At 35.0% G+C, this 25156-nt stretch overlaps 1 protein-coding gene across 3 annotated transcripts in view; it reads right to left on the bottom strand.

Annotated features, from left to right (window-relative positions):
* Nucleotides 1–25156, bottom strand: part of NFXL1 (nuclear transcription factor, X-box binding like 1) — a 72080-nt gene that overhangs the window by 11096 nt on the left and 35828 nt on the right. For all 3 annotated transcript variants that reach the window (XM_042984581.1, XM_007075907.2, XM_007075908.3), the window contains exons 16-19: nt 17230–17251; nt 16658–16798; nt 9727–9893; nt 4083–4152 (exon numbers count right to left, since the gene is read on the bottom strand). In XM_042984581.1, the coding sequence (XP_042840515.1) occupies nt 4083–4152; nt 9727–9893; nt 16658–16798; nt 17230–17251 (400 nt within the window). The remainder of the gene's footprint in view (nt 1–4082; nt 4153–9726; nt 9894–16657; nt 16799–17229; nt 17252–25156) is intronic.

Raw genomic sequence — 25156 nt, 5'->3', positions numbered from 1 at the left:
TTCTACCTTTAAAATCTACCTCTTTTCTCTAAATACTGTATTGATCCTGTTACCCCCATCTCACAATTCTTCCATGAATCTCCCGGCCTTTCACCTTCTCTGCTGGTAGAAGAAACAGAAGACATAAATTGGGATGGCTGCCTGGTTTACCACAGTTCTCCCAGGAGCTATGGCCATGACTGTACCACCCACTCCAGTTCCCTGTCTGCTGCTGCCTGTGCCAAGGGAGCCCCCGTACCTAAGGGGACCAATCAGATTTTCTCTCCTGATAACTGAAAACTAAAAAGAAAGAGATGGTGGTTTGAATAGTCATCTCACTACAGAGCCCTCAAGCCCCTGCTGGCAAGGCCCTGGGGGCTGCCCAGGTCCTGCCCTTCCCAAAGTTTGCTGTAACAGCATTTCCTTCAAAATCTATGAACTGGCCTCCAATATCCTCCAAATATGTCTTTTTTTGTGTGTGTGATAAGTTAACCAAACTGATTTCTGTAGCTTGCAAGGAGAACTGAAACTCATCCAGAAGTCTGCTGTGCTGGTATCCAACATATGCCCCACAGACAAAAGTAATGTCATTAATCCTGAAAAAGTATTAAAAACCACTAGTAATCAGGAAAATGTAATTTAAAATCACCAGATGCCATAGAATTGGCAAAACTTAAAAATTATGACAATACCAAGTGTGGTGGTAACTGGAAATTAAAATACTGGAACTTTAAAATACTGGTAGTAAACAGGAAAATTTACTGATAGTAAATTGTACAACTATTTTGGAAATCAATATGACTTTAAGTTGAAATTATACATCCCCTATGAATAAGCAATGGCACATACAGAAACCTATATGCACATATATTAGAATGTATAAACAAGAATGTTCATAACAGTATTTTTAGCAACTCAAATATCTACCCACAGTAAAGAAAACACAGTGAACTATAGCATACTCATATAATGGAATAAAGACTGTGGCAACATGTAATAAACGAGACAAACATAACATAAAGCACAGTAAGTAGGTCACGTAAGTTCATACTTTTGAACTTTTAATATAAAATTAGGCAAGCAATATTGTTTCCAGATGAAAATTATAAACAAAAGCAAGTAAATTACTATAAAAGGGAGATGGAGATAACATATAGGATAGAAAGAGGAAACCACAGTCAGACAGGGACTTTGGTAGACTTCTGAGATGCAGTCACACTGTAATTTTTAACCTGGGTGGAGCTATACGGTCTTGACTTTTTAACCATTTGTTAAACTGTCCATATGTATTACGTATTTCTGACTAGGTAATAATTTCATTGTTTAAAAAAAATCAGATGTTCAAGTATGTGTTATCTTAAAAGCCAGCTTATATTCTAAAAGAGCTGAAAAGCAGTTTCAAAGGAAGCTGATTAAAATGCATAATATATAAAGACTGTATCTTCATTACAGACTTCACACCAAAATACTGAGGTTTTTCTAAAACATCTAACCTTCACATTCATTTAAAGCAGAGATAGCCTACTCTACTCAATGTGGAATGGTTTTCTTCTACTCAGCCCCTAACATCATTCTGCTAACATTTGCATATGTCATATCCAACACCTCATCAATAACCAATACTGTCTACTTCAAAATGTTCCATTTTAATCACAACAATTAAAAAAGATCTTTAAAAATAATTAAGGAAAGCTTTCAAAACAATGTTTGTGGATAAATACCCACATATATCATCATCACTACAGCAAGCACATATAAGGCACTTACCATATACTAAGACATTTACATGTTATTAACTCATTAATACTCAGCGCTCAGAAGTGAGTATTATTTCTCCCATTGTATACGTGAACAATTTGAGTTACAGAGACATTAAATAATTTTCCCAAGCAAAAAGTAAAAAAGCTTGCATGGGGATGATAAAACCAAATTCAGAAATATTTTTTAAAAGCAGAATTGTGTATGTGGGGCAGTTTAAAGGTGTAGTTAGTTCTTCATGGTATCTTTATATTTTCTTTTAGTTAAATTCAAACCAGTCCAGAAGACATAGAGTGTGTATATCTAGAAGGATATGCCTATATCACTCCCACGGTTCAGTTTAATTCACATTCAACAAACATTTACCAACTGCCTAATACATACAAACAGGGAACAAAGGACTGGATGCAAGGACAAATATGACATAGTCCCTGCCCTCAAGAAATCCATAGTATGGGGAGGGGAAGAGAAAGTGAACAGGAATCTATCAGCACATCAGAATTTACCATCATCCTATACCTTAACTCTGAGTACAGGATATCTGCTGCAGATGCAAAGTGACACAGTTCTTGGTTGATCCCAAGTATGACTTGATTCTATGGCTTAGTGAGTCTCAAAACTGTGGTGCCAGACCAACAATATCACTATTATATATAAGCTTATTAGAAATGCAAATTCTTGGGCCCCCAAAACCAGAAACTCTGGGGCAGGGCCCATTAATCCATTTCAAGAAGCTCTTAAACTGACTGTTTGAGAAGTATTGCTGTAGCCTCACCAATGTTGAGAGGCCATAAACTAGAGTAAGTTCTATTAGACACCTGTCTGCTCCTAGACTGTTTCAAACTATAACAGCCACCTGGATTGTTCCCAAACTAAGGCTATATTTTTCAAGGGAGCCCAAGGAGACTCTGGAAATACTCGGGGCTCCAGAATGATCTAGAATCCAAATAATCATGAGCATGGAAAACAAATTTTTAAACAGTGACCATCCATCTAGTCCCACCAAATGTCATAACAGTATCACAAATGAATCACAGCCAAGGAAATGTTAAACTGCAAATTAGCAATCCCTAAATTTAATTTTGTTATTTCTAACTACAATCTCATACCAAGTTACTGAGTCAGATTAAAAATAAAACATTCTCAACCACTTATTACCCGGAATCTGAATCTGGACAGAAGAAAATTTATTTTAAAAAGGAAAAACTCAGGATTTGAAGAATTCAGAAAATTAAATTTGAAATATCCCAATGTCCCCCTTAGTTTTGCTTGTATGACAAAGACAGGTTATTAAAATAATCATTTATTGCTTGAAATGTCTGTTTATAATCTCACATAACTTTTAAAATACACAGGTTCAACTTCCAATAGTTCTTAAATAGAAATCCATAAAAAGCATCCAGTTTTAGTTAAAAGGAAATATTGCTAACAAAAAGGCATATCATGCGTTAATTTCTTTTTATTTAATTAAAGAGAATGACTTCTATACTTGTCATTAAGGCTTTGTTGTCATCTCTCCCTGACTATAAAGAGGACGAGAAACAGGTAAATACATAAAGACAGAATTAAAATAAAAGTGGTACAATAAGTATATCTGTAAGTCAAAGGGATTCCTTTATAAATGTCCAACCAAATCAAGTAACTATTACTGCCCTACCTCCAACAACAAAAAAGGGAATACTCTGACTTTTAAGTTAACCAACTATAGACGGACCACTTTGGTTTCTCAAATTATCACCAAGAAAAATCACTGGTGACTTTTAACCTTTACACTCTGAATAATTTTTCTGAACTATTTTTAATACTTTCAGTTTGGATACAATGCACATACAAGAATCAGAATATTTAAAAATAAAAGTTTAACATAAGTACTTTGTATTAATTCAAAATAATAATGAACTTTAAAGTTCATACATACGCGCGTGCACACACACACACACACACACACACACACAAATCTGCTTCTTAAATAACCTACTATGGATTTACTGTCTCACAGCCTATGACTCACACAGTTCTTCACGTATTTAATATTTTAAGGAGGGGCAAAGCATTAGGTCAATACTCTATCATATAAAGTATATAAGCTCTCTTCAAAACTGCTCTTAGAAAAAAATCTTCGAAGGGTCAGTCTTAGTCCTAATACCCCCAAAATTTCATAAAGAGATGTGCATCCACAGTTAGTATGTATTACATTTTTACAGACCTCAATCACATCTTCTCTTCTGGACCCACATGTCTAGCAGGTTCAGAAAAGACCTGAAATAAGACCAAACGAGAAAAGAGAAAATCCAAGAGAAACAAGGCCATAGAAATACAACTTAAAAGTTTCTATTAAAGCTTACCTCTTTAGGACACTGATTTTTGCAACAACTAAGGAGATTCTTTTCATCTATATCAGCAGTGGTTATTTTTCTAAAAATAAAAGAGGAAATTTTGATGCCATTCAAACCAAAGTCCATTTTATAACATAATTTCTCTAAAAGTAATTCATCATTTCAAACATATCCACAAAATTACCCTAGTTCATTTTTTTCTTGAAAACTATTTTGTGTACCATCTGTAATAATTATCTCAAATTACTTACCTGTTCTGATAACTGAAACCTTCCAGCGCTTTATCTATTACCAATAAATCAAATGCCAAAAAGTCAATCAATGCAAAAAGGGAGTATAAAACACATATAAAACATGATCTCTTTAATAGTTCCTGCTATTATCTTTCCCTGTTGATAGATCAATCATTATATCATCATATAATTATCATTTTCCTAACACTTCTATGAACAGTTAAAAACTGATGGCTCAATATATTACTTTAAAATTGATCCTGAGAAAATGCTCACCCAGATTTCTTTTTTTTAAAGTTTGTATTTAAATTCCAATTAGTTAACATAAATTGTAATTTAGTTTCAAGTGTACAATATAGTAATTCAATACTTCCATACAATACCCAGAGCTCTCATCACAACAAGTGCACCCCTTAACCCCCATCACCTATTTAACCCATTCCCCCATCCACGTCCCCTCTAGCAACCATCAGTTTGTTCTCTGTAGTTGAGTCTGTTTCTTGATTTGCCTCCCTTTCTCTCTCTTTCCACCCCCCTTTGCTTGCTTTTTCTTAAAGAGGAAAAAAAAAAACCTACTTCAAATTGAAGAATTTAATGAGCTTGTTTTAGGAAATCTTTTTAAGTTGTTTCGGTAAGCTATTTATTAATATTAGAAATTGATTCATTTTAGATTCAATCATTTTAGAGCAGTCTGTGTGCTTTTATATTTGACTTGGTGGGTAATTCAGGAAAAGTCATAAGCACCAGGGAATAAAACTACTTTCTAATCTAGTTGAATACAACCACAACAGGTATCGCATGAGTCAGTTAACTAGTGACACTCTTAAAATCCCTACCATATGAATCTTATTTTCTCTTTCCATTACCTTTCTTCTCCTTTTTATTCTTTCTTTCTTTTCCTGCTTTTCCTATTTCCTTTTAGTATACATAATTGCAAAAATATATCATAAATTTAGCCTAATGTCAAAACTATTATCTTAAATATGTGTTATCAAATTAGTATAAATGTACTCTAAGGTAACATATGCAATTTTCTTAGCAAAAATTCACTTAATAATTTCTGGCTCTCCCAGAAGTTGTACGTTTTCATCCTTGTAAGTATGGTGCTCACATCTGAACTTAAGAATTAATATCATTTTGTTCCTGTCATTTTATTTATTTTTTTTAATTTTTATTTTTTTTAATTTTTTTTTTTAACGTTTATTTATTTTTGAGACAGAGAGACAGAGCATGAACGGGGGAGGGTCAGAGAGAGGGAGACACAGAATCTGAAACAGGCTCCAGGCTCTGAGCTGTGAGCACAGAGCCCGACGCGGGGCTCGAACTCACGGACCGCAAGATCATGACCTGAGCCAAAGTCGGCCGCTTAACCGACTGAGCCACCCAGGCGCCCCAATTCCTGTCATTTTATAATTAGTAATAAACTAATTTTTCATCTCTCTCTCAAAAATAAATACACATTAAAAAAAAATTTTTTTTAAAGCTGCTTCGGATTCTGTGTCTCCCTCTCTCTGTCCCTCCCCCACTTGAACTATCTCTCTCTCTCTCAAAAATAAATAAACATTAAAAAAAAAAAAGAGGGAGGTGCCTGGGTGGCTCAGTTGGTTAAGCGGCCGACTTTGGCTCAGGTCATGATCTCACATCTCTTGGGTTCAAACCCTGCATAGGGCTCCGTGTTGACAGCTCAGAGCCTGGAGGCTGCTTCGGATTCTGTGTCTCCCTCTCTCCATCCCTCCCCCACTCGCACTGTCTCTCTCTCTCTCTCTCAAAAATAAACAAACATTAAAAAAATTTATAATTAGTAATAAACTAATTTTTCAACACCTGTCAATCTTTTATCTTTTGAATTCTAACAGGTATGTAGTTGTATCTCATTGTGATTTTAAGTTTTTATTTAAATTCCAATTGGTGTAAGGAAATGCAACAGATTTCTGTACATTGATTTTGTATCCTATAACTTTACTGAATTTGTGTATCAGTTCTAGCAGTTTTTTTTTTTTGGTGGACTCTTTCAGGTTTTCTATATATAGTTATCATGTCATAGTGAAAGTTTTAATTCTTCCTTGCCGGTTTGAATGACTCTTATTTCTTTTTCTTGTCTGATTGTGTGGCTAGGACTTCCATTACTATGTTAAATAACAGTGGTGAGAGTGGACATCCCTGTCTTGTTCCTGACCATAAAGGAAAAGCTCTGTTTTTCCCCCTTGAGGATGATATTAGCTATGGGGTTGTTATATATAGCCTTTGTCATTTTGAGGTGTGTTCCCTCTAAATCTGCTTTGTTGGGGTTTTTATCATAAACAGATATTATACTTTGTAAAATGCTTTTTCTGTATCTATTGAAAGGATCATATGGTTCATATCCTTTCTTTTATTAATGTGGTGTATCACGTTGATTGATTTGTGAATACTGAAACACACCTGCAACTCAGGAATAAATCCCACTTGATGGTGGTGAATAACTTTTTTCATACATTGTTGGATTTCATTTGCTAGTATTTTATTGAGAATTTCTGCATCTATGTTCATCAGGGATATTGGTCTGTAGTTCTTTTTTAGTGGTAGCTTGGGTAATGCTGGCCCCATAGAATGAATTTGGAAGTTTTCCTTCCTTTTCTATTTTTTTGAATTATTTGAGAACAGTTATTAACTCTTCTCTAAATGTTTGGTAGAATCTGGTCATGGACTTTTGTTTGTTGGGAGTTGGACTACTGATTCAATTTCTTTGCTGGTTACCAGTGTGTTCAAGTTTTTTATTTCTTCCTGTTTCAGTTTTGGTCATTTACATGTTTCTAGGAATTTACCCATTTCTTCTAGGTTGTCAAATTTGTTGGCATACAGGGACACCTGGATGGCTCAGTTGGTTAAGCATCTGGCTCTTGGTTTTAGCTCAGGTCATGATCTCACAGTTTATGAGTTTGAGCCCTGCACTGGGCTTCACACTGACAGTGTGGAGCCTGCTTGGAGTTCTCTCTCCATCTCTCTCTGTCCCTTCCCCCCCCCCACCCACCACTTCAAAATAAACTTTAAAAAATTTGTTGGCATAAAATTTTTCATAACTTTCTCTTATAATTTTTTGTATTCCTGTGGTGTTGGTTGCTATTTATCTTCTCATTTGTGATTTTATTTCTTGGAGTCCTTTGTCTTTTCTTTTTGATAAGTCTGGCTTGAGGTTTATCACATTTTATTAATTTTTTTTTTTCAAAGGATCAGTTCCTGGTTTCACTGATCTGTTCTATTTTTCTAGCTTCTATAACATTTATTTCTGCTCTAATTTTTATTACTTCCTTCCTTCTGCTGGCTTTGGGTTTTGTTTGATATTCATTTTCTAGCTCCTTTAGTATAAGATTAGGTTGTTTGATATTTTTCTTGCTTCCTAAGGTAGGCCTATGTTGCTATATACTTTTTATGACCGCTTTTGCTGCATCCCAAAGGTTTTGGACCACTGTGTTTTCATTTTCATTTATTTCCATGTAATTTTTTATTTCTTCTCTGATTTCCTGGTTGAGCTGTTCAATGTTTAGTAGCATGTTGTTTAACCTCCATATATTTGTGGTCCTTCCAATTTTTGTCTTGTAGTTGGACTTCTAGTTTCATAGTGTTGTAGTCAGAAAAGGTACATGGTGAGGCTTTAATCTTTTGGCATTTGTTGAGGCCTCTTTTGTGAACTACTATGTGATCTATTCTGGAGAATGTTCCATGTACACTTGAAAAGAATGTATATTCTGCTGAAAATCATACACTTTAAATATACATTCAAGGAAAGGGAAAAGGATCCAGATAACTGTAGTAATGGAAGCCAACTCAATCCAAATATATATATCTACATATCCTCCCCACAAAATCATTCAGCTCATTAATAATAAAATCACTCAAATCCCATGACCTGCATATAATCAGAAGATACAAATTTCTACAAATTTCAAATTACAGGCAAGTAGAAAAATAAATACCAATTCATAGCGAAGCTATTTCTCAAGCTCTCACAGCAAATCATTTCAGAGAACTAGTAGGGTTCTGGAAAAACTGAGCAGAAAAGAGAAGAGGGCAACTGAGCTAACATCACACCAGAAAGAGAAAGTCCACCCTAAATGTGAAAAAGTACTGGTAGATACGAACACTAACTAAAAGGAAGAAACTTTAAAAAGTACACAAGAATCAAGGAGTCAATCTTGGAAAGGCAACCACTCTGGACAAGAAGGTAAAAAGGCAAAGTCACACTTTGGAGACTTCATAACAAAGGGAAAAAGAAGCAAGAAAAGGAAATTTACACCCTATAAGACCAAAGAAAATCTCCTTTCTTTAGTATCACTAATTACTAAAGCAAAATTGCCCTCTTCAAACAAAACTCTAAAGCTAAAAATTAGAATAGTTCATTCTTAAAAGTTCAACAAAATAATTTTAATATATAAAAAGAATAAAATTTAACTTTTCCAATTTAAAAAAACAGTAGTCTATAGTATAAATGACAAAAGAAAATTTAAGATACTATTAACAGGCATTTTTCAAAAAGTATTTATGTTAAAAAAATGAGAAACAAAGTCATATCCCCAACTTTAACTTGAGTCAAATACACTTACACACAGCCCACTTTACAAACTTGGGTGAAACGGAGCTGAACAAGTTAGATAAATTATGTTAGATTGTGATTAAATAGGGAAAAAATGGTAATTTTTCCCCTCCACATAACTGATAAGCAAAAATATACATATTATTAAGTGTGCATTTTTTTAAGTAAAGGAAATATAGAAGTCATAGCCTAGTTTGGCATATGCCATAACAGCTACACTTGTAATAAACAAAAGTCTAGAATTTAAATTTTTTTTTTTAATGTTTATTTATTTTTGAGACAGAGAGAGACAGAGCAATGAACAGGGGAGGGTCAGAGAGAGAGGGAGACACAGAATCTGAAACAGGCTCCGGGTTCCGAGCTGTCAGCACAGAGCCCGATGCGGGGCTCGAACCCACGGACCGCGAGATCATGACCTGGGCTGAAGTCGGACACTCAACCGACTGAGCCACCCAGGCGCCCCATAGAATTTAAAAATTATGCCTTAGTAACTATGTGCACATCAAGTTTTGATCCAACAAAATTCTAGTTTGACATAGTTGCTTGACAATCCGCTATAGGAATATTTCTATTTTTTTTTAAGCAGTGATTGATGAAACTTTTTCCCTTAAAAACTCTTACACAGAATTCCCAAATGGAAAAAGCAGAATTGCCCTTGAAACCAGGACTAAGTATCTAGAAGGTGAGGGATTCTACATGTCTTTCTTCAGGTCTCTACTGGAAAGTCTAGGCTTCTAGTGTCTATGGGCAACAGTGAATAATATTTCCTAAAGAATACTGTATAGGGTTCTGAATTACAAAGAAATACTGGTTAAAATAATTATAGTAAATACTTCTTCAGTCCACTTACCTACATTCCACATAAAGGCTTGTGATCTTGCAGTGACATTTTATTCTAAGCATCTGAACACAAGGAGGACATTCTCCAGGGTGACATGGCAAAACACATGGATGGGGACAACCCAGAGGCCGTGATTTAGAGCACCCTTCTTCACAGTGAAGGCATTCTGGGCCAGCCTGATGGGTAGTAAGGAAATAAATCATCTAAGTACAGAAGTTGAACATTTCTATATATTAAAACTACAAAATTCACATATCCCATTAAAAAAAAAAAGCACTTTTGCAGCTCTTGAGAATATAGTTAATAAAATGGTGCATGCTTTCACTCTTTAAAATTATTCAAAGTGAAAAAATATATATTAAAAATGAAGAATAGCAAAATTATCAATATCACCACTATTCACAAAGACTGTTATGTCTACAAACTTCATTAAATCAAACTGCGTCATCTGAAATTGTACTGGATTACATGAGGTATTCCTACTAAAAATTTAAATTACTTCCTAAAGAATGGTTCGTAGCAGAAAAAAAATAAAGAGTAAAACATTATTAATTCATTTCCGCCCAACAAGCACGATCACCATCAAACTAAAGAAATCAACACCCTGTTAATACATAAATAACAATTCCCAAAGCATTCAGTGTTCTGAAGATACTGATCTCATCTAGTCAAAGAGAAACATGCATAGAGGGGAAAAAGAATGACCAGAAGTTTATGTTTTAATGCACTTCAGTAAACCAAGATTACATTACATTTACAAGTAAATGTACTTCAGAGCATCTGGGTGGCTCAGTTGCTTAAGCTTAAGCGTAGAATTCTTGGTTTCTCCTCAGGTAATGATCTTACAGTTCTGAGATCAAGCCATCCATCAGGCTCTGTGCTGAGGGCATGAAGCGTGCTTGGTGTTCTCTCTCTCCCTCTCTCTCTGCCCCTCCCCAACTCACACATACACACACGTGAGATCTCCCTCTCTCTCAAAATAAATAAACTTGAAAAAAAAAAATGAAAAAAATAAATGTACTTGAATGTAACTCAAGAAGGCACCTCTCTCCTCTAGTATTTAATAATTTAACTATATCTACAAAAGGTTAAAAATTGTTATTACAAGACAGTATTTTCATATGTCATACGCGAAATAAGAGAGCTATAGACATGGATAGTGTCTTAAAGTTTAAAAATGTTTTTTTTTTATCATTCCTAAGTAAAGCTATGATTACAAACGAGTTATTATGTCAATAAAAACCCAAGCTACTTTTAACATACACGATTAAAAAGAAAAAGTATCTCGTGGGAGGGGGGAGGGGCTAAGTGGGTAAGGGGCATTAAGGAATCTACCCCTTAAATCATTGTTGCACTATATGCTAACTAACTTGGATGTAAATTAAAAAAAAAAGAAAAAAAAAAAGAAAAAGTGTCTCAATTATGAAACATTCTTCTATAAATAATTTCTATTTTTTAATTTAAAAAGTATATTAATTTATTCACACTTATTCAGCGTTATGTGCCAGGAATCATTCACACACTGGGAATATGCAAAATGTGAGAGATCCCTGACCTAAGAAACTTAAATTTAAATGGGGGAGATAAAGAACATAACAGAATGTCTTCATAAATATTCTGAAAAAAGATAAAGCAGGATAAGAGAGGGTAATAGGAGCAACATGAAGAAATTCCTGTTCATATTTGAACACGAATTAAGTTAAATAAGGGAGAAAGCCACAAGAATATAGAGTTCCAGAGGGGAAAAAAAACTAAGTGCAAAAGCTCTGACAGAAGAACAAATGTGGAATATTCAAAGAATAGCAAGAACAAAAGTAGAAGGGAACAAGTGAGTGATGAATGAAAAGGTAGGAAATGTCATCAGAAGTTAGATCACTATAAAGCCTTATTGGGCTATCATAAGGCCATCTGCATTTTATCCTGGGAGTAACTGAAAGCTACTGATGGGTTTTGAAAAGGGAGATGACACATGACTTATTTTGTTTTCTTACATTTTTAAAAGATGAATTTGGCTAATGCAGTAAGACAAACGAGGCAGTGGACAGCCTGGCTAGGAAAATACTGCAGAAATCTAGGGAAGAGGTGATGGTGGCTTGAATGAGAAGGTTAGTGTCAGAGGTTATAAGAAATAGATTCAGGGATCTACTTTGAAGATAATAAACCTAACAAGATTTGTTGTGAGACAAGGAAAGGAAGATAAGAAAGAAATTAAGCAATGTTCCTGTCTTTGATCTGCAGAATGGTGTAAAACTGATAAAACAACTTTCTGAAATGGGAAAGACTGGAAAAAGAGAAGCAGTGAATCTCAAAATGTGCAAACATAACCAAAGATGACACACATAGTCTATCTCATTTGTTTCTTCCTGGCTATGTGGTACATCTGTAATAATCTTTCATTTAAATAAATAGAAGATCATACTGGGCTGGAAGTTAATATCAGGTAGTATCAGGGATACTACCTTCTTATTACTACTCTCTTGGTTATATTATCATGAACAAGTCACTTGAAAACCTTCAGTTTCCCTATCTGCAAAAGAAGAATTATACTGATGGTATGGGGCTCCTTTGTTCCAGTTATGGAAAAAAAAAAAAAAATCACTGAATCTATACTTGCTAAGCTATCTTCCTGGATCACTTCAAATATCAAGTTCTATCTTCCAGAAGAATCTACCTTAATTCAGAAATACAGCAAGACTGGCTGTCAAATATCTTACACAGTTCTTATTTTAATTTTTTTTTTTTTTAACGTTTATTTATTTTTGAGACAGAGAGAGACAGAGCATGAACGGGGGAGGGGCAGAGAGAGAGGGAGACACAGAATCGGAAGCAGGCTCCAGGCTCTGGGCCATCAGCCCAGAGCCCGACGCGGGGCTTGAACTCACAGACTGCGAGATCGTGACCTGAGCTGAAGTCGGACGCTTAACCGACCGAGCCACCCAGGCGCCCCACACAGTTCTTATTTTAAAAAGGGGAGACACTGGAAGCCTGGGTGGTTCAGTCAGTTAAGCATCCGAGTTTGGCTCAGGTCATGATCTCATGGTTCACAGGTTCATGCACCGCGTCAGGCTCTGTACTGACAGCTCAGAGCCTGGAGCCTGCTTCCGATTCTGTGTCTCCCTCTCTCTCTGCCCCTCTCCTGCTCACGCTCTGTCTCTGTCTCAAAAATAAACATTAAAAAAAAATTTTTTTTTAAAGGGAGACAGGAATTTTAACCAAGGGAGCAATATTGGGATAATCTACAATAATTCCCCAATTAGTCATACCATCTTTTTTAAATGAGTTTTTCCTGATTCATCTGATGTCTAGAAATCCCAGAAGGATAGCAATCCCAATTATAAGCAAGGAGATGATGAGAAGGCAGAATAAACATGTGCATTATTATTACAAACTGGAAAATGAATCTTGATAAGTAAAATTTTTCTTTCCTGTTTTATATTTGACATTTCATAAATTTAAGGTGTTCCACATTTATATACTATGATTATCATCGTAGCAAAAATTAGAACTTCTATCACATTACAGAATTATCCTTTGTTTTTAATGGCTGAAATAATTAAGTTCCAATCTCTTACAAAGTCTGATGATTATAACAAAATTCTTTTTTTTAAATCAATGAAACATGACACATCATACACACTTGCTTGTAGCAGTGATTTTCAAACACTTTTGTGCATGATCAATCACTTGGCAATCGTTAAATGCTGAGGTACGATCTGAGATTCTGGGTTTCCAACAAGATTACAGGTGATGCCAATGCTGCGTGGCAAGGGTCTACCATATACATAAGCATACACGAAATGTATGTGTCTATGTGTGATTATGTACCGATATATTTTTTCTTTTTCATTTATTTTTGGTACAGATTTTCCCCAAAGATTATCCTCATTATTTCTTCCACTTCTTCTTTTCTTTTCTTTTTTTTTTGTATTTTTGAGGTTTTATTTTTTATGTTAATACATCAAAATCACTATGGAAAGTATTCTTAGAGAGTATGTTCTCTTCAAGTAGAAGAAACGGAAATACTTATTATTTCTTCTTTCAGTCACTCTAAAAATTATTTGTGCCCAGGTTTGCTTGGGAAATACACTCACTTCAATTGCCATCAATCTCACACCTTTCCTCAATTAACCACAGTTCCACTCACTGCAGCCAGTGAATTAGACAATAGAGATATATCTGTTGCTACTTGTAGCAATCAGAGCCACAGCGTATAAGAACAGCTTTGACTGGACTGAGAGATCTACAGAGATAAGAAACAAAAGACTTTTGATTCCAGTCAATAAACGCTTTTTAAATACCCGATATTTAATATTTATTAATTTAATATTTTTTGTATGTTGTAAGCTCTGTGCTACAACTCAAGGTAGAAGCTGAATTAACAATTCCTGAGCCATTTGGGTCAAGACAGACATACAAGGAGATCATCTCCAGTGGGTCTCAACTGAGATGTTACAATAAGGAATTTTAAAGAGTTCATGATATATTTCATGTTTAATATATAAATTAGAATGATTGCAAAGTTATCCCCTAAATAATGTAATTTTCATTCACTTGCACTGTAGTAGCCTTCCTTGAGTGGGAGACAAAGGTGGACTTGTAGCTAAATTGAGATGAACTGCATGTAAGTTATAACCCAAACTTTACCACAGCCATTGCCCATGGAGCAATGCTGGGATAATCCAAGATAATTCCCCAATTGGTGTCTTATCAGCTCTTTTTTTTTTTTTTTTAATTTTTTTTTTTAACGTTTATTTATTTTTGAGACAGAGAGAGACAGAGCATGAACGGGGGAGGGTCAGAGAGAGGGAGACACAGAATCCGAAACAGGGTCCAGGCTCTGAGCTGTCAGCACAGAGCCCGATGCGGGGCTCGAACTCACAGACCGCGAGATCATGACCTGAGCCGAAGTCGGCCACTTAACCGACTGAGCCACCCAGGCGCCCCTCTTATCAGCTCTTAAAATGAGTTTTTCCAACTCATTTGATGTTCTGGAAATCTAGAGAAGATATAGCAGCTGTACTCTGACTAAAGTGATTTTGAATTATTATATTTATGTTAGTATGATTTTATAATTCCACTCTCTCTTTCATTTTATCATGAGAACATTTTTATTAAGGATGAAAGCACAGATCAATGAAGAAATTATAGGCAATATATTTACATATATGTCTGCACATGAGCAAGAATGATACTATGGACATTTATATTATCAGGCTTTACAACCACTGAATCAAAGACAAAAAAAAAAAAAAGTAACAATGCAAGTGAATTTTTCAATAGCATACAATTCATATTAATAATTTAAACATTTGAAAATTTAATGTTATTTAATAAAATGAATCTTAAAATCTTTGGCTTACTTCTCATTACACACACTTGCTAATAATATTATGATTCCCTATAGAATGGAAGTCTTTGAAAAAACATTAAATATTTTAAAAATATATAATTTTTTATATAACAAAGTTTATTTTTTATTCACACATCATGTCAAATGTAGGCTGGCAGGGGACTCCGGGAAATCAATGATTCTGGGATACAAGATGATGGGGAGTTTGCTAGCTTTTAACTGTATCACAAGAGACATACAACCTCCTCCATCATGGAAACAGAGAAAGAATGGTTAATGATAAATTAAGATTTCTCTAACTATTCCTGAAGTTGAATAACATTTCTGCCTATGTTTTATTGGCCAGAACCTTGCATATGGCCTAGGAAATTCAGAGCAGGAGACTGACTATCTGTATTGTGTTTCAACAGGAATCTGGTATATTTTATTGCTATTGTAAATGATTTTGCTGGGTTTTGTTAGTTTTATTTGTTGATGAATTTAAACGTTTAAAAATAAAATTTAATAAGGGGCGTCTGAGTGGCTCAATCAGTGGAGAGTCCGACTCTTGATTTTAGCTTAGATCATGATCCCAGGGTCGTGGGATGAAGGCCTGCACCAGGCTTCATGCTGAGCATGGAGCCTGCTTAAGATTCTCTCTCTCTCCCTCTGTCCTTCTCCCTGGCTCATACTCTCCCACTCTAAATATATATACTTATATATATATATATATATATGTTTTATGTTATTTATATATTATATACAAAAAATTTAGTATCATTTAAAATTTTATTGGCTATATTTTTCCTTGTAAAATGTCAGTTTTTAGAGAACTTTCTTTTTTTTTTTTTTTTTTAATTTTTTTTTTAATGTTTATTTATTTTTGAGACAGAGAGAGACAGAGCATGAACGGGGGAGGGGCAGAGAGAGAGGGAGACACAGAATCGGAAGCAGGCTCCAGGCTCTGAGCCATCAGCCCAGAGCCCGACGCGGGGCTCGAACTCACGGACCGCGAGATCGTGACCTGGCTGAAGTCGGACGCTTAACCGACTGCGCCACCCAGGCGCCTCTAGAGAACTTTCAATGGTTGACTTATATGATTTATAAAATGCTTTTAGTGAATTTCACACACACATACCCTACATCTGTGATGCTATTTACTTTATTCCCAACAAAAGATTAGAAATTTATTAAAATTGTGGACATTGTCTATCATACATGTTAGGTTTAAAAAACAGCTAAGAAAAAATGTTCCAGAATTAAACTCAGAGATATAAACGGACAGAAGTGGAAGTAATATTTCTATCTACTATCTAAATAGATACATAATTTCTGTACTTTTATCATAAAACGAAAGCCTATGTATTAACACAGGTACAGTATGTGAAGAGTACATTAAAAGGCATATCATGAGTTGGCACAAAGATACAGAGAAATGTACACCAAGCTGTTAAAGCTGCTTGTATTAAGAAAGGCAAGGAAGGAGAAGAGATGAGGGCAAGAAAAAGGAAAATAGTTATAACAAAATGGAAAAATATTTATGGCATAATTATCCAAAAGAATGTTTCAAGCATACTATAAGCACATATATATTCAACCTAAGGATATTACCTTGTTTTTGCCAATGAAGGCATCAATTTCAGTTACTTTGTGGCATTCTTTCATACATGTATGATTCTGACAATCTAAGGTTCGTCCACAGACTCTCTTACAAGAGTAGGGTCCTACAGTATGGCATGGTAGTGGACTCACCTTAACAAAAAGGAAAAGAAAAGAAAAGAAAATATTAGCAACACACACACAAAACCTTCTGTCCCATATGTCTGAAATGACTCTGTTATCATTTAAGAACAAGTTTCATAAAGGTCTAACACATTTTCATTAATAGTAATTATTATCAAAATCAAAGTAACCTATCAAAAAATCCAAAAAACGAATGCCAAGAAGCAAAACATTCTATTCCTAAAAGGGAAATTCAATATAATGATGCTATAGTGACCACACAGACATAGGCTAATTCTCAAAAGCACTGTATATTTTAAAAATCAGCAAATAAACTCTTGTACTTTTTAGAGCACTAAAAAAAAACACAAAAAACAATACTTTGACTTTGTCATTTCTAACAATCCCTATACAGTAGCATAGATTATAAGCTTTACTTAAAACTTGTACCTATAACTCACCTCATGCTTCCCAAGACATTCTCTGCAAGAAAAAAAAATAAAATGAAAACATTATAAATTCTTCAAAAAGATTACCTAAAGCAAAGGTGCTAACGCCACTAGTTTTACTACATAAAAAAAGCACATATGGAATAAGTGATTATAAAAAGATTGCAGGATACAAAATTAACATACAAAAGCCAACTGCTCCCCCATATACCAGAAATAAACAATTTGAATTTGAAACTAAAAACACATCACCATTTACATTAGCACCAAAAAATGAAATAGATACAAATCTAACAAAATATATACGTGATCTATATGAGCAAAACTACAAAACACTAATGAAAGAAATCAAAGACAATATAAAGATATTTCATGTTCATTGATAGAAGGGCACAATATTGTTAAAATGTTGATTCTTTCCCAACTTGATCTAGATTCAATGTAATTCCCATCAAAATCCCAGCAAGTTATTAATAGTGGACACCAACAAACTGATTTTAAGGTCTATATAGAAAAACAAAAAAACCCAGGATAGTCAACACAGTATTGAAGAACAACACAGTACTAACACTACCCAACTTAAAGACATCCTATAAAGCTACTGTGATCAAGACAGGATGGTACTGGTAACAGTAAACAGACAAATAGATCAATGGAACAGAATACTGAGCCCAGAAACAGACCTACACAAATATATACTCAGTTGATTTCTGATGAAGGAAAAATGCAACTGAATAGAGAAGGGATAGTCTTTTCAACAAATGGTTGGTACTGGAATAAAGACATCTACATGGGGAAAAAAAAAATCCAAACAGGCATTATACCTTTCACAACAGACAACTCAAAAAGGATCACAGACCTAAATGTGAAATGTGAAATTATCAACATAGGAGAAAATCTAAGTGACCTTGTGTGTGGGGATGACTTTTTAGGTACGACACCAAAGGCGTGATCTCCGAAAGAAAAATAGTTAAGCTATACTTTATTAAACTAAAACATCTGCCCTGTGAAAAACACTTAAAAGAAAAGCCACAGACTTTGAGAAAAAACGTATCTGGCAAAGGGTTTGTCTCCAAAGTGTAAGACAAATTCTTAAAACTTAATAATAATAAAGCAAACAATCCAATTAAGAAAAATGGTCAAGATGTGAACAGAGAACAGACACCTCACCCTCCAAAGAAAACATACAGGTGGCAAACAAAACTATGAAAAGATGCTGAACATCATGTCATTACAAAAATGCCAATTAAAATGAGATGCCACTGCATACCTGTTAGAATGACTAAAACCCAAAACACTGACAAGCAGATGCCGGCAAGAATACAGGGCACCAGGAACTCTTGTTGCTGATAAGAATGCAAAATTGGTACAGTCACTTTGTCAGAGAGTTCGGCAGTGTCTTACAAAGCTAAGCTAGCCTTACCATATGATCCAGCAAAACCTACACGTGAATGTTGAAGCAGCTTTCTTCGTAACTGCCAAAATTTGGAAGCAATCAAAATGTCCTTCAATAGGTGAATGGATAAACAAACTGTGGTACATTCATACAATGGAATATTATTCAGCAATAAAAAGAAATGAACTACCAAGACATAAAAAGACATAGAGAAAACTTAAATGCATAGAGAAGACTGTAAGCCATCTGATTCCAACTATATAACATTCTGATAGGCAAAATGATAGAGACATTAAAAAGATCAGTGGTCACCAGGGACTTGAGGAAGAAGGTGAGGGATAAACAAGAATAGTACACGATGTTTTTAGGGCAGTGGCTATAGTATATGATATTGTAATTAGCAGATACACGAGATCAGGCATTTATCAAAACTCATAAAACCATCCAACACAAAATATAAACCCTAGTATAAACTATGAACTTTAGTTTATAATATTATCATTATTCAATATCAGTTCCTCAAATGTAAAAAAAATATATATATGCCACACTAAGTGTTAACAAGAGAAACTGTGTCGCAGGACCATATGGGAATTCTTTACTTTCTGTGTAATTTTTCTGTAAACCTGAAAATCATCTAAAAAAAGATAAAGTCTATTTAAAAAAAACTAAAAAATAAACATTTCATTTCCCTTTCCAGGGACAGTTTCTAAACTGTCTTGTGATCCTACTCTGGCCAATGAAATGTGAAAGGAGTTTTGCTATGGGGCTACTGGAAAAGGCTTCTCACTCTTTAAAAATAGAAGATGATGGTAGAAGACATAAACAGTTTGTTTCTCTCTTTGGAAAGCTTCCTGTCTGGATGGGAAGTTTAACAGAAAGCCAAGTAGCCTGAGAGCAAAGATGCCACACTGAGGATAAAACAGAAAGACAGAATCTGAACCCCTGATGATGCAGAACTACATTAATCAGCTTAACCAACCACAGAGCTGCTCTACCTCCAGTCTAACTGCACAAGGCAAAACTGTTGTTATTATGTCACTTTTTTATGTAGGTTCTTTATAACTTGAAGCCAAAGGCACCATAATGATACAGCACGTATTTTATGTTCAGAATTCTTTTACCACACAGCCAAATTATTAAAAGTCAGGTTATGTTTAAAAATGGTAGGCAAGGGACAAGAAGACATGAACATTCTACTCTAAGAAAAAATTATACTACCTCGGCGTTCATGTGACAAGTAATATTTTTAACATATACTTTATACTAATTTTATTACACCTGCCACTGAAAGATCATTATATCAGAATTACAAAGACCTTTACATGTTTGTCTCCTCTTTAAAACTGAGATAAGATTTATACTTTTAAAAAAGTACAATTAAGGGGCTCCTGGGTGGCTCAGTCGGTTAAGCCTCTGACTTGGGCTCAGGTCATGATCTCACAGCTCGTGGAATCGAGTCCCGCATCTGGCTCTGTGTTAACAGCTCAGAGCCTGGGGCCTGCTTCATATTCTGCATCTCCGTCTCTCTCTCTGCCCTTCCCCCGCTCATGCTCTCTCTCTCTCTCAAAAATAAACATTAAAAAAAATTTTTTAAAGCACAATTCAGTGGTTTTTAGTATATTCACGAGGTTGTGTAACCATCACCAGTATCAAGCATATTTTCACTACCAACAGAGAAACCCTGTAACTCTTAGAAATCACTCCATAGCCCCTGGCAACCACTAATCTACTTCCTGGTGCTATGCATATGCCTATTCTGGACATTTCACATCAATGGAATCAAACATTATGTGGCCTTTTATGTCTGGCCTTTTCCACTTAGCATACTGTTTTCAAGGTTCGTCCATGTTACAGCACATATCAGTTAATTCATGCATTTTTATAGCTGAATGATATTCCACTGCATAGTTATACCACATTTTATCCACTCATCAGTTGACAGACGTTTGAGTTGTTTCCACTTTTTGGCTATTAATAATAATGCTATTATTGTAACACTCATGTACAAGTTTTTTATGAACACATATTTTCAGTTCTCTTAGGTATATACCTAAAATTGGTAACTCCAAGTTTAGTTTCCTGAGAAACTACCAAACTGCTTTGCAAAGTAGTGGCACCACTTTACGTTCCCATCAGCAATGTAAGATGATTCCAACTATTCCATAGCTTCACCAACACTTATGTCTTCTTTATTTTAGTCATTCTAGTGGGTATAAATTGACATCTTAATGTGGTTTTGACTTGAATTTCCCTAATAATTACTTGAGCATCTTTTCACGTTTACTGGCCATGTGTAGATCTTCTCTAGAGAAATGTCTATTCGAAGATTTTGCCCATTTTTAAAAACAGATTGCCTTTTTGCTTCTCAGTTTAAGAATTCTTTACATATTCTGGGACACCTGGGTGGCTCAGTTGCTTAAGCATCTGACTCTTGGTTTCAGCTCAGGTCATGATCTCATGGTTCGTGAGTTCAAGCCCTGCTTGAAGGCTCTGCACAGAGCCTGCTTGGGATTCTTTCTCTCTGCCCCCTCCCCTGCTTGTGCTCTCTTTCTCAGAATAAGTAAATAAACTTGAAAAAAAAAAAAAAAAAAGAAATCTTTATATATTCTGGATAATACTCTTATAGAATATATGATCTACGAACATCTTCCCCATTCTGTGGGTGACGTTTTTCATTTTTTTTATTGTGTCCTTGAAGCACAATTTCTTAATAATGTCCTCACTTTATTTTTTCTTTTGTTGCTTATGCTTTAGGTGGCAGCAATATGTAACAAGCCACTGCCTAACCCAAGGACACAAGGAGTTACACCTGTTTTCTTCTAAGAGTTTAAAACCTCTCTTTTAGATCTTTGACCCATTTTAAGATTTACATATGTTGTGCAGCAGAGGTCCAATTTCATTTTTTTTTCCGTGTGAATATCTAGTTCTCTCAGCACCCACTATATTTTTTTGACATTCTTGTGAAAAATCAACTGACCATAAACATATGGGTTTCTTTCTGGACTCTCAATTCTATTCCATTGATCAATATGTCCGTCGCTACAATACCACAGATTCTTGATTGTTAAAGTTTTGTAATTTATTTTTTTTTAATTTTTTTTAACGTTTATTCATTTTTGAGACAGAGAGAGACAGAGCATGAATGGGGGAAGGTCATAGAGAGAGGGAGACACAGAATCTGAAACAGGCTGCAGGCTCTGAGCTGTCAGCACATAGCCCGACGCGGGGCTCGAACTCACGGACCGCGAGATCATGACCTGAGCCGAAGTCGGACGCCCAACCGACTGAGCCACCCAGGTGCCCCTAAAGTTTTGTAATTTAAAATAAGGAAGTATGAGTTCTCTAAATCTGTTCTTCACTTTCAAGACTGTTCTGGCTATTCTGTGTCCTTACATTTCCATATGAATTTTGGAAAAAAGCCAGCTGTGATTTTGACAAGGAGTATGTTAAATTTGTAGATTACTTTGGGTAGTAATGTCTTTAACAATATTGTCTTCCCATCCATAAAAGTGGGATATCTTGCCGCTTACTAAATAATTATCTTAGTACCCTTGTCAAAAACTGGCCATTAAGTGTATGAATTTATTTCTAGACTCTCAATTCTATTCCCTTGATCTATATGTATGTATGCCAGTACTAGAGCCTTTGGTCTTCTTTAATTTCTTCCAACAATGTTTTGCAGTTTTCAGTGCATAAAACCTTAGATTTCTTTCATTAAATTTGTTGAATAAACAAGTTGGTTTTCTAATTTTTTAATTTTTTAGATAGAGAATGGGGAGAGGGGCAGAGGGAGAGAGGCAGATAATCTTAAACAGGCTCCATACTCAGCATGAAGTCTGATGTGAGGCTCAATCCCACGACCCTGGGATCATGACCTGAACTGAAATCAAGAGTCGGACATTCAACCGACTGAACCGCCCAAGTTGCTTTTTTAGGGCTATTGGAGGTAGAAATGTTTTCTTAATTTCATTTCAGATGGTTCATTGCTAGTGTATAGAATCGACTTTTGTATATCAGTGTTGCTTATATAGCGTTACTAAACTCATTCAATATCTCTAATAACTTATGTAAAGATTCCTTAGGATTTTTCATATACAAGATCACATCATCTAACAATACAAATAGTATGAATACATCTTTTATTTCTTTTTCTAGTCTAATAGGTCTGACTAGCACCTCTAATACAATGTAAACATAAATAGGAGCAAGAGCAGACATCCTAGTCTTGTTCCTGTTCTTAACAGGAAAGCTTTCAGTCTTTCACTACTAAGTATGATGAAGGGCTTTTCATACATGCCCTTTATCAGGTTGAGGGAGGTTGTTTAGTCCAAGTTTGTTGAGTTTTTTTTATCAAGAAACTGTGTACAATTTTGTCAAATGTTTTTCTGAATCTATCAATTGTCCTTTATTCTAGTGATAAAATATTACTTTGATATTTTGATTTTCATATGTTGAATCAACCTCATATTTCTGGGATACATCCACTTGGTCATATGCATAATCCTTTTTACATGTTGCTGGATTCAGTTTGTTACTATTTTGTTGAGAATTTTTGTTATCTATTATACAAAAGGGATATTGGTCTATAGTTTTCTTATGAGGTCCTTCTCTGCTTTTAGTATCAGGGAAATACCAGCTTCATTGAATGAATCAGGAAATGTCTCCCCACAATGAAATATTGGTGTTAATTCTTTAAATGTTTGGTAGAATTTACCAGTAAAGTCACCCATCCTCAGCTTCTCCTTATGGTAAGCTTTTGGTTACTACTTTAATCTCTTTACTAGGTATAGTTTTATTCAGATTTTCTACTTCTGAGTCAGCTTCAGTTGCTTTTGTGTTTCTAAGAATCTGTCTATCCCTCCATGTAAACTGTAACCAAAGGAGGGTATAAGTAGCTATACTAATATCAGAAAAAATAGACTTTAGAAAAAAATTGTTATTAGACACAATGAATAGATTTTGAGAAGGACCTCCAAAAATTTTCTCTTTGACACTGACATTTTTGTAGATATCTTAAATTTCCTTATTTTACAGAGAAGGGATATGACTTATTCATAGTAGTAGTTAGCGGGAAGCACAACACTGGGCTCAAAAGTTCTTACTCTAAAACACAATTTTAATATACATATCCAAAAAAACTTCCAGCAGCACATTCAAGTGCAAAGGAAAGACTTTTAAATTAATTTTTTAAACCTCTAGTAAACATGACTTAGTAATTCCAGGCAGTTTTTCTATTGTCATAAAATATTTAATCCAACCTAAGATTTCAAGCAAATTAATTGAATGAATGAAGATAGACATATCTGTTAAATAATCCTCCTGTAAGATAAACTAAGGAATTCAAAGATAACTGATTACAATTATATAAATTTAGTGTTTATGAATCTTTCACTAATATCCAGACTAAAATCACTCTGTAGATATAGCTCCCAGCAACACTTTGCCTCCGAACCTGACTCCATAACCAATATACAAAAATATACATGCTACTTAAACAGAAAAGAAAGATGTGGAGGGACAAAATGAGAGTGAGAGCTTTTAAAAATAAACAAGAAGGCCCTCTGGAAAAGGTTGATATATAAGACGTACCAATATTCAATTTGGAACCTTAATGGTGATTTTATGTTGCTTCCCAGAATTCTATGCTTCCCTCTTCTTCTATATTCCATAACTTCTACTGAAAGTATGAACCATTCCAAGATTCTATTATTACCTTAGGTTTGGCTCCTTACAACTCAGTCCAGGTCATTTTCTGGTCCCTCCAGAAAACTACCTACTTTCATTTTCAATGTTTCCTTCAATTACACCTTACCTAAAACCTGGCTTTCCTCCATCCTAAAGGAACTCAAAGACTAGCATGGGAATCAGTCAGAAAAACTAACAGAGGATGATCTCTTGGATGAATTATTGTAATGATAAGAAGAGTTGCTATGGAAACTAATAAGGATATTAAACTCCAGCTGGGGGAAAGGCTGAAAAAATATACACATAGGAGAGGTTTTCAAGCAGTATGTAAAATATATTTAGAAAGGAATAAGGCTGAAAAAGAGAGACTGGTTTATGGACTAGGCCTGAAAGAATGATAAACTCAACAAAGAAAAAGGGGAGTAGGTGGCCTAAGACACACTTCAAATTAAAGTGTCAAAAGATTTTTTTATTTAAAAAAATTTTTTCTTTATGTTTGTTTATTTTTGAGAGACTATGAGCAGAAGAAGAGCAGAGAGAGAGGGAGACATAGAATCCGAAGCAGGCTCCAAGCTCTGAGCTGTCAGTGCAGAGCCCGACACAGGGTTCGAACTCACGGACCATGAGATCATAACCTGAGCCGAAGTCGGACGCTTGACCAATTGAGCCACCCAGGTGCCCCAGAAAGATTTTTTTTTTTTTTTAAGTTAAAATTCTAAAATATTGGAGTGCCTGGGTGGCTCAGTCAGTTAAGTGTCTGACTCATGTCTTGATCTCATGTCATGATCTCATGGTCCGTGGGTTCAAGCCCTGCGTCAGATGCTATGCTAACAGCTCAGAGCCTGAAGCCTGCTT

This window comes from Panthera tigris, chromosome B1 (genome assembly GCF_018350195.1).
Source record: "Panthera tigris isolate Pti1 chromosome B1, P.tigris_Pti1_mat1.1, whole genome shotgun sequence".
Taxonomy (NCBI): Eukaryota; Metazoa; Chordata; class Mammalia; order Carnivora; family Felidae; genus Panthera; species Panthera tigris.
This window is presented reverse-complemented; position numbering and strand designations above follow the sequence as displayed.